We start from the raw sequence: 15,727 nt of genomic DNA, 5'->3' as shown, positions 1-15,727 counted from the left end.
GCAGTAGAAGATGGCCCAAGTCCTTGGACCCCTGCACCCATGTGTGAGACCAGGAAGAAGCTCCTGGCTCCTGGCTTTTGATCAGCACAGCTCTGGCCACTGTGGCCATCTAGGGAGTGAACCATTGGATAGAAGACCTCTCTCTCTCTCTCTCTCTCTCTCTCTGTCTCTCTCTCTCCTTCCCTCTCTCCCTCCCCCTCTCCCTCTGCCTCCCTGTAACTTTGCCTTTCAAATGAATAAATAAATCTTTTAAAAAATGCATCACATAAGAGTGTACTGGAGTTCTTTAAAAAAAATATGTGGTTTTCTTAGCACTTGATTAAACTGATTATTAAATGTTTAAAATTTTTTAAATTTCCCTCAAAGAAAAATTGAGTTTGGATTTCTGTTTCTGAACTAGTATTTTACCTTTCATGCCGTAGTTCACAAAGATGTCCAAAACTAATGGTTTATCAGAAGATTTGATATGGCACTGTAAAACATTGATCCAAGAAAGAGATGTGGTTATAAGGCTTATGAACAAATGTGAAGACATTTCAAATAAATTAACCAAACAAGTAACCATGCTCACTGGAAATGGAGGAGGCTGGAACATCGAACAACCCTCCATTCTAAACCAAAGGTAATCTTTGTTCAACACACTACTTTATCTCTGTTGTATGACATGTTGTGAACTTATTTCTGTATTGTGCCTTGAGAAATGAAATATGGAAGTGATACAGCAACTAATGTTAGACGAGAACTCTCAAGGTTTCCTGCAATGGCCCATTAAGTCATTAAGTGGTTTAGGAATTGTTTTTCATTGATCCCCTTCCCAAAGCAGAGTATTTCATACCCTCTTACCTTTATAAGTGAGAAGGCAGAAATGATTTATCTTCCTTGTTGAAAACAGATTATCTCCTGAAATTATCATTAGTGAAACTGAAAAAGGTGGTTTTTACCTACCTACCCTACTCCTGTGTTTTAGTTTGACTCCCCAAAAACATCCACTGCTAAATTGCATCATTGTAAAAAATTTTTTTGCCATTCGCCTATTTTCTTTTTAATTCTAAATTAAATTATTAAAATGTCCTGTATTTGGGGTGAAATGTTTAAATGCTTCAAAAAGCCCAGATATTTAAACATTGTGGGGAGAGGGTATCAAAACCCTTCAAAAAGGGAAAGAATAGATACCTTTTTAAAATGAACTAAATAAATATACATATTCCTGTAAAGTTCTGCTTTCAATAAAATACCTCATCAGAATTCTTTGTTTAATTTTTTTAAAGATTTATTTATTTGAAAGAGTTAGAGAGATAAGATGTTCCAACCTCTGGTTCACTCCCCAGATGACTGCAACTGCCAGGGCTGGGGCAGGTTGGAACCAGGAGCTTCATCCAGATTTCCCACATGGCTGACAGGGGTCCAAACAGCTGGGCCATCTTTTATTGCTTTCCCAGGCCCTTAGCCAGGGAGCTGGATCAGAAGTGGAGCAGCCGGTACGTGAATCGGTGCCCATATGGGAAGCTGGCTTCACAGGTGGCAGCTTTACCCACTGTGCCACAACCCAGGCCCCTCTCATCAGAATTCTTTAAAAACATAACCACAAAAAGTTGTCCAACAGCCAGTGCATATTAAAATGGCTTTTATAATTGTGATACCCACATTTTGCATGTTGTTGGGTGTTTGGGGTGGGGAAATTGTTTTGACCTTCCTCTAAACGTTTATTTGTTTATTTTTAAATGGAGACTCAGAATTGTTCAGACAGCTTTCTTTTTAATAATGTATACAGTTATTTGTTATGATATTACTTATGGTGGCAAAAATATGGAAACAATTCAAGTTCCTAAAATCAGGAAGTAATTAGAATGATCATATCTTCATACTATGCAATGCTATACATCTTTAAAAATGAGTTATGTTTGTTCAGAATATCTCTAATAAATATTTTTATAAGATTAGCACCAGGGTCTCATTAAAATTAATTACCTCAGCTGATGATTTTATTTACTTCTTAAGTTAATGATCAAAGCATAATTGCTGATCATTGGTTAATTAAAAATCAAGTTGTAAAAAAAAAGGTAAAATTACTGTTTTTTAATAGTAAGCTACAATCTTTTCTGTGCCCTTCTAGGGTGCTATGGGATGGTGTAGGGAAACGTGATGCAGTTCCCACAAAGAAGCTCTTTTCTCTGTTGCATAGAAAGAACTATTTCAGCAAATTCATCTCCTAAAAGTGTAGTTGGAGCTGCTGCTTGTTCTCCAGCATTGGATATGGGGAGTTCTTCACTCTGCAAGACTTACCCAGTTGAGTCTACTTTATTGTAATTTGGACTTCTAAAAATCAAGTGCTTTATCGCATCACTTTTAAAATTTCGCTTTTAAACCCACATTCACAAAGCCCTGTTACTTGTAAATAGTATGATCTGGTAATGAACTGTCCTTTCTATTAGACTAAGGACTTTTTATTTAATGAAATAATAATAGATGAGCAAAATATTTGCTGTTTTTTTCTTTAACTGCTTATTGGATCTAATCCAAGGCACAATTTCCAAAAAATATGTATCTATATTTTCTTTAGAGTTTATTTAAGTACACTTTTAGGGGTTGGAATTTGTTGTCTTGGTTTTTGTTCTTAGCCAAAGTAAGAGTTGCTTAAGCAATTTTTACTTGGTGTGCTGGCCAGGCATTGTCGCTGCTTAGAATAGATATGTTTGAAGTTGTTTCCTTGCCTTGGGAAAGGATTTATTAGCACAGAGGAAAGTATTAGTCTATCCTAATGAATAACCTATCATGAGTGCATCTTTCTCTTAACAGAACAAATTATTTGTGACAGAGTTTGCCTTGAAGCAAGATCAGTGTTAACTATTTAGTTTTCTATTTCAAGCTTATGAGAATGTAACAGAAGAAATTTTGCCCTTTAGAGATATAAACAACTCAGAATCTTTATTTAAAAATTAAATTGTAGGGAAAAATAAATTTTCTGATTATATACCTCAAACCATTATTCATAAGCTTTATTTTGAAATACCAAAATTAAATGCCTGAAGTCAAAATTTTTAAAACTTATTTCTCTTGTTTTACTCTTACTATAGATGTGATCATCTTTTCTGAAGTACTAGCAATTAATCTAAAAATTATCAGCTTAAAACTTTTAACTGGAATGATTTCCTACATGTTCAGTATACACTATGATTAATCACATTTCTGTCTTTTTTGGCTACATCTACCAAGATTCTCTGATCTTGTTTCTTAACAAGAACTTAAGAGGATGATTGCCTATCTTATTCCTAAACCAGAGCTATGAGATCATTTGATAATGATGTCAATGCAAATCAATACTGCAGATATGGTTTGACTAACACAAAGTACCAGAATGTAAATATTTTGATTTGAATGTTTCTGTATGAATTGTTGTTGTGGTAATATTTCTCAGCAGCCATGTCACATTACAGACATAACCTTTGAAAAAATCATAGTGCCTCTGTCTGTAAGGAATGTTTTATCCTGACTTCAAAATAACCTACTGTTCATTTTCTTTCATGTTCTTAGTAATTCTTGAAAACATTTTCTTTTTCCTTAGTGGGAGGTAAGAGAACCTTCAGTTTAGAGATATTTGTAATGCTTTGTTTAGAAATGGCCACTTAATTAAAATCAGATGACATAAATAAATCTTCCACATCTGTGTCTATAAATTGGTTGTTAGGGTTCATATACAGTCATTCTTACAAATCTATACAGTGTGAAAATAAATAAGAAGTATGATTACTTATCAGGAACATCAGAAAGTTTGTCAAAAGTTAACTTATACAAAATGAATTGTATTTTTCAATGTAAGCTCTGTCAAGTGCCAGATACATTTCTAAGCAATGGTGTGAACCACTTTGTCTGTAGAGAACTGAAGGTTTGGGGGATTTAATCAGTGGTTTTTCTTTGCATCATTATCTGAAGAAAAATTTGTGCCCTTTAAGGATTTCTTTTTTAAGGTTACCAGAATAAAAAAAGAAAAAACTAAATCAGGACTATTATGTGGATGCCTAATGATTCCTATTGAAACTCTGACAGAATTGCCCTTCTTTGAGGAAAAGAATGAGCAGTAGCACTGTCACACGGAGAAAGACTCTGGTGAAGCTTTTCTGGGCACTTTTCTGCTAAATCTTTGACTTTCTCAAAAAATTATCTGAATAAGAAGTTGGTCTCATTCTTTGACCCTCCAGAAAGTCAACCAAAATGCGATAAGCATCCAAGAAATTGTTGCCATGACTTTGGCTCTTGACAAGTCCACTTTTGCTCTGACTGGACCACATCCAACTCTTAAAAGACATTACTTACTTTGATTATACCTCATCTTTAGCATTGTAATAGTAAAGTCATGTTACAGTTCTTTGAGAAAATGCTTCAAGATCTTGATTCCAGTTGCTTTAAATTTCATTTGAAAGTGTTGTTATCTGTGGATAATCTGGGCACAAAAGTTTTGGCACCGATGGAGTGGAAAGTTCTCTCCACTTTAATTTTTCAGTGAATGAAAATTAAGTAAGCTAAACCAGTTGAAATGTTTGGTTGTTGTTTCTACTGTTCATCATCAGTCGTTTTCAGTAAAGGCACAAACAAGATGTATTTATTCCTCATGAGTTGATGTGGATGGTCTGGCTACTGGCTTCATCTTCAACATCATCTAGTCCTCTTTTCAAACAAGTGACCCATTTGTAAATGCTGGTTTCTTTTGGACATTGTCCCCATAAAGTTTTTATAAGGCATCAGTGATTTTCCCATTCCTCCAATCAAGCTTCACCATAAATTGGATGCTTGTCCTTGCTTTAATTTTAGCAGAATTCATGTTGATTTGATAGGGGCTCTGTAAAAAAATTATTTTATTATTTGTTTGAAAGACAGAGAGGGTACACACTCATCCACCAGATCACTCCCCAAATGTCTATCCATCGAGCTTTGGTTGAGCCAGGCTAAAACCACAAACTAGGAGCTCAATCCCAGTCCGCTACATCAGTGATAGGGATACAGCTACTAGAGCCTCATTGCTGCCTCCCAGCGTCTGCATTAGCAGGAAGGTGGAGTAGGGAGCCAGAGAGTTACTGAACTCAGATAGTCTGACATGGAACACTTATCCCAGAGGCTCTTTTCAAATTTGTGTGTTACCATCTTTATGCCTCAAACTTAGGTCTTTTCAGACATGTTGTAACCAGTTAGTAGAAGTTTATTTTGGAGCAGAAAAGTTTTTTGAAAACTATGCATGTATTTTAAAATTTTTACAACAAAATAAGCTTACTTTTAAGATTTCTTTTTATTCATTTGAAAGGTAGAATGACAGAAAGAGACACGCAGAGATTTTCCATTTACCAGTTTACTCCTAAATATCCACAATAGCTGGGTCTGGGCCAGGCCACAGCCTGGAGCCAGGAACTCCACCCAGGTCTCCTATATAGGTGGCAGAAGCCCAAGAACTTGAGCCATCATCTGCTGCCTCCTAGGAGAATTAGCAGGAAGCTAGATCGGAAGTTTAGAGAAGCAATAGCTGGTTCCCAGATGAGACACTTTGACATAGGATGCAGGTGTTCCAAGCAGCACTTAACTTGCTGTGCCACAGCATCTGTCCCCAATAAATTTAGCTTTTAATCACATTTTTTATGATCCCTTGAAATACCCTCATGTACATTAATCTCTGTTTTTAAAACAAATATCTTAATATAATAAAGCTGTTTAATGCTCCAACTAAAACACTTTACCAGGGCTGCTTTGTGAATCTGAATAAAGCAGTTTCCTTTAAATTAATTCTATGTAGTAGTTACTCATCACTTACTAAAATGGATGTATAGTATTTTTGACAGTTAAATGTGCTATTTCCTCAATAAATGTTGTTGATAAAGGATTTACTAACTTTTATTTAAGGATATTTCTTGGCTGTTTGTGGTAAGTTATACATTGGGATGCCATGTTGGCTGTTGGATGCACTTATATGTGATATAATGTGCTTACTTTACCAACTTTGATCATTTACATAAAATGTCAGCATTATGTGTGCAGGACTTGGGAAAATAACAGAGAGCTCAGTGTTGACCATAGGGTGGGCAAATCATAGTCATATGACCTTGGGCAAGTTACTTAAAGTTACTTAACCTCCCAGTCCCAGTAAATTCCCTATCTATACATTGTGGATAATTAATATTACCTGCTTTATAATGAGGATTCAATAAAATAATGCATATAAAATCATAGCATAGTGGTTGGGAAATGGTAAATACTCAATATTAGCATTTATTGTTACTGCTAGTATAGTAGAAAGTTTTTAGGGTCTGGAAATTAATGCATCTGTAATGTTTTATTTCATTGTTACTTTTTTAGTATCATAGAGATTATACTGAGTAAGCAGGCAAAAAATGTTTTTTTTAAATCCAGCACAAGAGCTGTAAAGACATTAGAAATGCTACTTAAGCTTTTAATTTTTCTAAATGAGAAATGTTTTATGGATTATATTCGCCACAGTTGAGAGTGAGAGTTTGAATTAAGGTAGGTATCTTCAGCATCAGCTTTTTTACCCTACTTTGATTAAGGTGTCTTGATTTTAGAGTTCGACCCTTAAGCCTTTTATTAAGCCAGGTCTAGATGCTTTCCCTATGTGTAATCAGGATGTGGGTAAGAGAAAATAAGGTACAAGTCGTAAAAGTTGGAGGATAGGAGGCATGCCCTTGTCCTGTGCTTTCACATTAATGTGGGCAATGATGACCTATTCTAGTGAGTGTTAGTGTAGTCTTTGGAGTTAGAGAGATTTCCTGAAATAAAATCTGAGAAGGTGATGGTAGTAGCTACTTTTTAGAATGTTTAAAGTATTAAATCACATAATATCTGAAAAGTGATGCCTGTTGCTGCCTTCATATAATAAATGTTCAGTAAATGATAACTACTATTAGTTTTTAACTACTTGAACGTTTAGGAAAAAGACACTTTCATTGATTATCACTTCTCGTACTACATTCTAAACAAGTCAGGTCATTCCCAGAGGTTAGTGTGTTTATGTGTTTCCAAGTTAAGCAAGGTCTTTGACACGTGCATGCTACTTTCTATACTGATATTCATTGATAGGTAGCAAATTTATATGTGTACATACTGCACATATAAATATATCCATATATACAGCTGTAGAATTCCACAGATCATTGACATCAGGGATGATTGGCACACATTTAGAAGGTGCTTATTGGGCCGACCCAACAGAGTTGCAAATTATGTTTGTGTTTTTTAGCCTAATATTTTTAAGCTCCTTAATGTGCTAAGTCAGAGCAGTTCAGTTTTGCTTAATTCAATGGAATTACATTATGGCCAATTTGGAAGTATTTTATGTAATCCTTATTACCAAAAAAGAAATCAACAAATACAGAATAAAATTTGAGAAGATAAAATTTGTTATCTTCTGGGTTTGTTTTCATGAGTAGGTATACCTAGTTCATAATAGTAGTTAAAAGGTAAGGCTAGGTCTGTCAATTTTATGTTTAAGGGTCAAACTCTAAAATCAGGACACCTTAATCAAAGTAAGGTAAAAAAAGTGATGCTGAAGTTACCTACCTTAATTCAAACTCTCACTCTCAACTGTGGCGAATATAATCCATAAAACATTTCTCATTTAGAAAAATTAAAACCTAAACTTCATGTCAGAAAAACTAGCACAGAAAAGTAATGTAAATATAAATCTATAATACTTGGTATTTTCTCTTTACCAGTTTGTCACTCAAGCCCTATCAGAAGGTTGGCTTGAATTGGCTGGCATTAGTACATAAACATGGACTTAATGGCATTTTGGCAGATGAAATGGTAAGTGTACTCTGTCTCTAGGATTTGTTAAAGTAATTTAAAAGGGCCCTTGCTGTCATATAAAACATGAAATTTTTCCTTGTGACTATAGTTACCTAGTCTCGCCTTAGTATCTTATTTTTCTCATCTGTTTATTGTCTATCTTAAGTCTAGCCTCCTCACTTTTCCTCTAAATGAATGTAGGTTTATCATAGAAATATCAGAGTGTGTATTTGCATACATGTACACACATACAAGAGGCCCTCAAAAAGTTCATGGAAATGCTTTTTTTATTATTATTATTATTGACAGAGTGGACAGTGAGAGAGAGACAGAGAGAAAGGTCTTCCTTTGCCGTTGGTTTACCCTCCAATGGCTGCCACGGCCGGCGCGCTGCAGCCAGCGCACCGCGCTGATCCGAAGCCAGGAGCCAGGTGCTTCTCCTGGTCTCCCATGGGGTGCAGGGCCCAAGCACTTGGGCCATCCTCCACTGCACTCCCGGGCCACAGCAGAGAGCTGGCCTGGAAGAGGGGCAACCAGGACAGAATCCGGCGCCCCGACCAGGACTAGAACCCAGTGTGCCAGTGCCGCTAGGCGGAGGATTAGCCTGTTGAGCCGCGGCGCCAGCCGCATATTGTTTTTAAATTCCATTTTCCATAAACTTTTTGAAGTACCATTGTATATATTGAGGTTTTATTCTCTGTCCTTTTTCTGTAGCTGCCTATTAAAATTTAACTGAACTTAGATACCTGTTGTATCCGTAAGTCAATCTGTACATAACTTAGCAACATCATTTTTATTAAATGTCTCTCTGAATCTATTCTTTCTCAAAAAATATTTGATTAAAGGTAATCTCAGGAAATTCATTATCTGTTGCCTCTGTTCTTAGGAATAGAATTTCTGGATAAAGAGTCAGTATATGTTCACATCCAGTTAGTCATGGGACATAGTCTTCATCCAGTTTGTATTAAATATTTTCTGTAAATACATAGTAACCAAAATTACTTTTTGTCTGTGTAGTCCAAAAAGTCTATATTAATGATGTGGCATATATATATATAAACTAGCTATTGAGATCTGTCCATCTTGTTCATTAAAGTCTTTAGAGATTATCATCCATTTTGTCATTTGAGAACTAAGAACATAGAAGTTTTTAGAGACATTATAGGAAATCTGAAGTGAATATAATACAAAAATACTCCTTTTCCTTTTATAGCTTCTAATTATTAATTTATTTTAAAATTTCATATGTTTTCTTTTAAACTTTTAATTTTAGGGCCTAGGGAAAACTATTCAAGCCATTGCATTCCTGGCATACCTCTTTCAGGAGGGTAATAAAGGTCCTCATCTGATCGTTGTTCCAGCATCAACTATAGGTTTGTAATACTTGGGGCTGTATTCTAATTAAGAGTATGTTGTTGTTGTTTTTAAAATTTATTTATTTAGTTGAAAGGCAGAGTAATAGAGAGGCAGTGGTAGAGGCAGAAAGAGATCTTTCATCCACTGGTTCATTCAAATGGCCTCATGGCCAGGGCTGGGCTGATCCGAAGCTGGGAGCCAGGAGCTTCTGCCTGGTCTCCCATGTGAGTGCAGGGGCCCAAGCACTTGGACCATCTTCTGCTGCTTTCTCAGGTGCATTAGCAGGGAGCTGGATCAGAATTGGAGCAGCTGGGACTCAAGCCGGCACCCCTATGGGATGCCAGCACCGGAGGTGGTGGGTTTACCCACTATGCCACGGCTCTGGCCCCTTAATAATATTTTATAGAGATAGAAGGAAGTATGTGTGTATTTCTTTCTTTTATGGAGGTGAGTATTAATTTTGTGGTTCCCTTCTATTTTGTGTATAAGGAAAAATAAAATAGAATGAAAAGATAAGTTTATTTGGGTACAATTTCTTTTTTCAGATTCATGCATAATGTTTTTCATGATACACACTTTCCATGAACCTTTTTGAAGACCCCTTGTATGCCTGTGTTTTTGGTTATATTGACAGACTTTTAAATGGAAATAAATATAAGTCCATTATTTGTTTTTAAATTATTTTAAATCAAAGACCATTTGATAAGGTTAGTTATTTTGGTTTCAGAGTACCTTTAAATTTTTTCAAGATTAAGAAAATAAGTTCTTTTAAGCATTTATTGAATCAGATTATATAATATTTACTCAAAACACTGTTCCTTTCCTTTTTCAATTAATTGGATGTAAGAGAATATGTGTGCATATGATATAAAAGTAACAACAACAAAAAACCTCTTCTTAAATTGGAATGTAATCACCTATAAATATAATAGCCCTTCATTTTGATACCTCTGAAACCTGAAGATTTTTTTAATCATGTGGGATAATAATGTGAAGGATTTGTTATAAAAGCAAAATCATTGTGTCATTTATATTTTATAAAAGAATTTGTGAGTAAAACTTGTCAAAATTTAACGTCAAATTTCTTTTTTGTTTCACAGATAACTGGTTAAGGGAAGTCAACTTGTGGTGCCCCACTTTAAATGTACTCTGTTACTACGGTAAGAATCTGTCATTTTGCTTTTAACTTTGGGAATTTCTTTAAAATTGAAGTACATGATAAAGTACAATAAATATAATCACAATATATGTGTTTTTAAATTCTAGGTTCTCAAGAAGAACGTAAACAAATCAGATGTAACATTCACAGTAAATATGAAGATTACAATGTAATTGTGACCACGTGAGTATGGATAAATTTTTTGTGGAGAGGGACAGGATTTATGTAGCCCCTGAAGTTAAAAATAAAAGTTACAGTAGTAGTGTTAGAAAGTTTATGCTATGAACTGTGCACCAAAAACAATGGAATGATTTTCACTGAGGATCAAGCATTTTTTAGTTTGGTATTACACTGATGTAGGAGGTTCTTCTAGTAGTGCATTAGCTCACCAACAATGGGTGTGAAAGATTTTACATAGTTTACTAAAAGCATAATCTTCTGTTGGGCCTCTCAGTTAACCTTAAGGTAAACTTTGAGATCCCCCACCAAAGTATTTATTTCTAATTCCAAATAAGTATGAAATACAGTGAAATCTCATTCTCCCAATGAAATGTTTTAGTTATAACAGCAAGAAGAATTGAAAGCATAATTTTGAGTAAGTTAACTACCAGGTGGTAATAGCTATTTGGCTTAAATATCTGGCTGAGAATTTCACAATCTTATATTTATTATATAGGTTATTTAAATAACAGTTTAGCTGTTGGTTATTATTTCTCACTCTGGCTTCTGTGTGGGTGTGCCCTTGAAAGAATTCATCTAAAAATTTCATCTTTTCTTAATAAAAGACTGTCTGCTTGCTATTAACTGTATTCCTTGGACATACAATGCTAGTTTAATAAAATTAACTTATAATAAAATGAACTGCCACTTGCAGCACCAGCATCCTGACATCCCATATCAGTGCACCAACTTGTGTCCTGGCTGCTCCGTTTCTGATCTGGTTCCCTGCTAATGCTTCTGGGAAGGCAGCAAAAGATGGCCCAAGTACAATATTGGCCCCTGCCACCCATGTGGCAGACCCAGATGGAGTTCCAAGCTATTGACTTTTGCGTGGCCCAGCCCTGGCTGCTGCTGCCATTTGAGGAATAAACCAGCAGATGGAGAATCTCTTCTTCTGTCTGTCTCTCTCTCTCTCTGTGTCTCTCTCGCCGTCACTCTGCCTTTGCAAAAACAGAAACACAAATATGTATTAGCTTTATGTTCTTTTTTCCACATCTTAAAATATAACAATTTATGGAGCACAGTGTGTAATAGCCAGTTATTTATGAATTATACCCAAATTGACCTCTCTCGATAGGCAACAATTGTCTAGTTATATAACATTTATATTTTCTTTTAATTCTTTTAGCTTTCTTTGTTTTAAAGATTTATTTATTTATTTGAAAGGCAGAGTTATACAAGGTGTGGAGAGGCAGAGAGAGAGAGAGAGAAAGGGGGGTCTTCCATCCCATGGTTCACTCCCCAATTGGCCACAATGGCCAGAGCTGTGCTGATCTGAAGCCAGGATCCAGGAGCTTCTTCTGGGTCTTCCACATGGGTGTAGGGGCCCAAGGACTTAGGCCAGCTTGTACTGCTTTCCCAGGCCATATGAGAGAGCTGGATAGGAAGTGGAGCAGCCGGCTCTTGCACCGGTGCCCATATGGGATGCTGGTGCTTCAGGCCAGGGCGTTAACCCGCTGCACCACAGCACCAGCCCCCTCTTTCAACTTTCATAATTTGTTTACATGTACATCAATCATTATTAACTAAAAATACATCAAAATTTGAGTACCACCTGTGTCTTGTGCTGCCCTTTAAGTACTGAGTATTAGAAATGAATAAATAAAAGCCATTTTAGGAAACATTAAACCTCTCTAGGCTCCAAGTTCTTAAAAGGTTTTTGTTTTCTTGTGACAGGTATAATTGTGCAATCAGCAGTTCAGATGATCGTAGTCTGTTTCGACGCCTAAAACTTAATTACGCAATTTTTGATGAGGGCCACATGCTGAAGAATATGGGTTCCATCCGCTACCAGCACCTTATGACAATTAATGTAAGTGTTTTGACCTTTTTTCTAAATTGTGAAATTTTAGGTTATATAATTTAATGTGTATAGTATTCCATTTAAGGACACAGCAAATTTTTCTGTAAAGGGCCAAATAGTAAATATTTTGTGTCTTGTGGGCCCTTTCGGTTTTTTTTAAACAGTCCTTTAACAATATGAAGCCATTCTTAGCTCATAGCTAATAAGCTATTACTTATTAACCCCTGTTCTACATGATAACATTTATAAATCAAATATACTTTATATTCTTTGATCACCTCACAAAAGTGAGGATACAGCTTACCTACTTACCAATAGTTTTTACATTCTACTTTAAGTACCAGTAGATGGTAAAAGCAGACGCTGTTTAAATTACCAGTATTCACAGATTGTTAATTATTATGGTTTTAATTCTCCTCTGCACTTCTTTGTCCCTCATTGGGGAGGGTGGACACAAAGGGAATGACTTTTAAAAAACTAATCTAAATTTTACCTTTATTCATAGGCAAATAACCGGTTGCTGCTCACAGGCACACCTGTGCAGAATAATCTGTTAGAACTCATGTCACTGTTGAATTTTGTTATGCCACATATGTTCAGTAGTAGTACCAGTGAAATACGAAGAATGTTTTCTTCTAAGACTGTAAGCATACATGCATATTTTCTCCCAAATGTATTGCTTTGTGTTGTATGTGGGCCATTTATTCTGTTGTCTTTTTTATTGTTGTTTTCACAGTATGTATGCTGTATCAAATAAAGTAGTTCATATTTCTATATTTGAATCAGTTTGTAAATCAGGTAAAATATAATGGAGGAACAAAATGAATATCTTTTATATTCAATGTCCAGAGTTTTAGATCTTAATATCCTAATTATCTGAAGGTTGACAGTTTTAAATTACTAGAGAACTTGGGTATAGAACTTGGCTATATGCTGGGAAAGCTTGCTCATAGCTTCTTTATCAGAATTGGTCTTGTAAGATCAGTGCACAAGATGGTGACCTTGCTACAGGTGAGAGAGCTTGGGGCACTCTGTGTTCAGGTTAGCTGCGTACCTCTTTTGCCTGCAGCAGTCAGCTGACCTTGGGCCAGTTATCCAGTACCTGTCCCAGATGCTGGCCTAGTGCCTGTTCCCACTCAGGGTGCTCTAGGTCGCGGCATCCCTGATACAGCTTTCCTGGCCCTGTCGTGTGAGCTGCATGGGTCCAAGCAACTGCTTTCCATCAAGAACTGGAAAATGTCTACCTCTTGTTCTCCCCTCCCCTTCTCCTCATCCTCCTATTACACTCAGCACATGTTTTTGTTTCATGAGTATTATTTAGGTAATTGGTTAGTGACCCACCAGTTGGTGACCTCTGAACAATAGACTGGTATAGTTCAAATTTATTACCTCAGCAGAATACATGATTACATAACATGAAAGTTCAAAATATACATGGAGCTTCATGAAGTAGATTTTAGCCCAAAGTTCAAACATAGAATGCCATCTAGAATGAATTGAGTTTCTGTAGAAGATAATTCAGATTCTAATTGAGGGAAAATTTCTTAATGTGTAATATTGAATTGTTGTGATAATATAAGTGAATAATTTCTAATAGGATATATTTTTATTTTGTTTAGAAATCTGCTGATGAGCAAAGTATATATGAAAAGGAGAGAATAGCACATGCAAAACAAATCATAAAGCCATTCATTCTCAGAAGAGTAAAAGAAGAGGTAACTCAAACGTGCATGTTTTTGGTTGTGATTATTTTTTAAAAGTATGTTTTCCTCTTTGTCAGAAAGATCATCTTAAACTGTTTTCTTTTCTCAGGTTCTCAAGCAGCTACCTCCTAAGAAAGATCAAATTGAGTTGTGCACAATGTCAGAGAAGCAGGAGCAACTGTACTTGGGCCTTTTCAACAGATTGAAAAAATCTATCAATAACCTGGGTATAATCTGGCTTTCACAGTTTTGTGTGAACAGTAATCTTGTACTGGGGCTGCATTTTATCTAGTGATACAATAATGGGATTTGCTCATTTGTAAAAGTAGAAATACAAGAAATTTTTAACTTTTTTAAGTTGAGATATTTCAACAAACAGCTCTCTGCTTTTTTTAATCTACAATCTTTAAATCACAGAAAAAAGTACAGAAATGTGCAATGTCATGATGCAATTGAGAAAAATGGCCAATCATCCTTTATTACATCGTCAATATTACACAGCTGAAAAACTCAAGGAAATGTCTCAGCTTATGCTAAAGGTAACGATTTAATTTATATTAACATGATTTATTAGTAATGTTGAACACTGAGGCAGTTGTTAGGGTCAAAGTCAGACTACTGAACCCAATAGGTATATTAAACCTTTAACCATGTATTTAAGAAAAACATTTTTTAGGACAATGTTCAAGATAATTTAGGTTACCTAAGAACCAAGATGGACTGATCAGGGGTCAGCAATCTGTGGCCTTAGAGCAGTGATTTTTTATTGTAAAGTTTTATTAAAACATGGTTAAGTACTACTTTGTGCTGTCTTACTGCTTTCTTGATATAGGGGCAGAGTTGAATAGTTGTGACATAGGTCGTCTTGCCTATAAAGCTTAAAATATTTACTGTCTTGCCCTTTTCAGGAAAAGTTTGTCAGCTCCTAATCTACACTTAGCATGCAAAGTTTCAGATATATATAGAAATACAGGCAATTATATATTGAAACCCCTCGCCCATATAGCTTTCACCCATTTTCTAATTATTATTTGGTAATGATACTACACTTGTTTCATTTCCATTTCCAGAATGCTCTCTAGGATTATTCTGAACCAAACTTTAGATATGATTTATTGACCTAATTATATTATTTTGCTTTTAAAGCTTATTGTGATTTGTTTTTGTTTTGTTTTAAGGAACCTACACATTGTGAGGCTAACCCTGATCTGATCTTTGAAGATATGGAAGTTATGACAGACTTTGAACTACATGTACTTTGTAAACAGTATCGACACATAAATAATTTCCAGTTAGACATGGATTTGATTCTAGATTCTGGAAAATTCCGAGTTTTAGGACATATCTTGTCTGAATTAAAACAGAAGGTATGAAAAAAGATAGTACTCCTGTATTTTCTTAATTAGTAAACTTCTTAAAGCACTTCTGACATGATTTGGCTTTCTTGATGTTGTTATATAATTTTTTTTTTAAGTTAATTTATTTAAAAGGCAGAATGCCAGGAGTGAGAGACAGAGACAGAAAGATCTTCCATGTGCTAGTTCACTCCTCAAATGGCTGCAATGGCTGGAGCTAGACTGGGCCAAAGCCAGGAGCTTGGAACTCCGTATCTGTTTCCCACATGGGTGGCAGGGACCCAAGTACTAGGGCCATCTTTTGCTGCTTTCCCAGGTTTATTAGCAGAGAGCTCGTTCATAAGCAGAG

The 15,727-nt window shown here is 35.6% G+C and overlaps 1 protein-coding gene across 5 annotated transcripts in view; it reads left to right on the top strand.

Moving 5' to 3' along the window:
• The window catches only part of SMARCAD1 (SNF2 related chromatin remodeling ATPase with DExD box 1), an 80,978-nt gene that overhangs the window by 55,067 nt on the left and 10,184 nt on the right, over positions 1-15,727 (top strand). For 4 of the 5 annotated variants that reach the window (XM_089302623.1, XM_008267592.5, XM_008267591.5 and 1 more), the window contains 11 exons: positions 423-622; positions 7,710-7,800; positions 9,056-9,155; positions 10,239-10,298; positions 10,405-10,480; positions 12,194-12,329; positions 12,826-12,963; positions 13,940-14,035; positions 14,133-14,250; positions 14,441-14,562; positions 15,202-15,390. In XM_089302623.1, the coding sequence (XP_089158749.1) occupies positions 423-622; positions 7,710-7,800; positions 9,056-9,155; positions 10,239-10,298; positions 10,405-10,480; positions 12,194-12,329; positions 12,826-12,963; positions 13,940-14,035; positions 14,133-14,250; positions 14,441-14,562; positions 15,202-15,390 (1,326 nt within the window). Of the gene's footprint in view, positions 1-422; positions 623-2,113; positions 2,287-7,709; positions 7,801-9,055; positions 9,156-10,238; positions 10,299-10,404; positions 10,481-12,193; positions 12,330-12,825; positions 12,964-13,939; positions 14,036-14,132; positions 14,251-14,440; positions 14,563-15,201; positions 15,391-15,727 lie in introns of those variants that run through there. The other variant, XR_016212058.1, reaches the window with a different exon arrangement.

This window comes from Oryctolagus cuniculus, chromosome 8 (genome assembly GCF_051225735.1).
Source record: "Oryctolagus cuniculus isolate XC-2025 breed Fujian yellow rabbit chromosome 8, ASM5122573v1, whole genome shotgun sequence".
Classification (NCBI taxonomy): domain Eukaryota; kingdom Metazoa; phylum Chordata; class Mammalia; order Lagomorpha; family Leporidae; genus Oryctolagus; species Oryctolagus cuniculus.
This window is presented reverse-complemented; position numbering and strand designations above follow the sequence as displayed.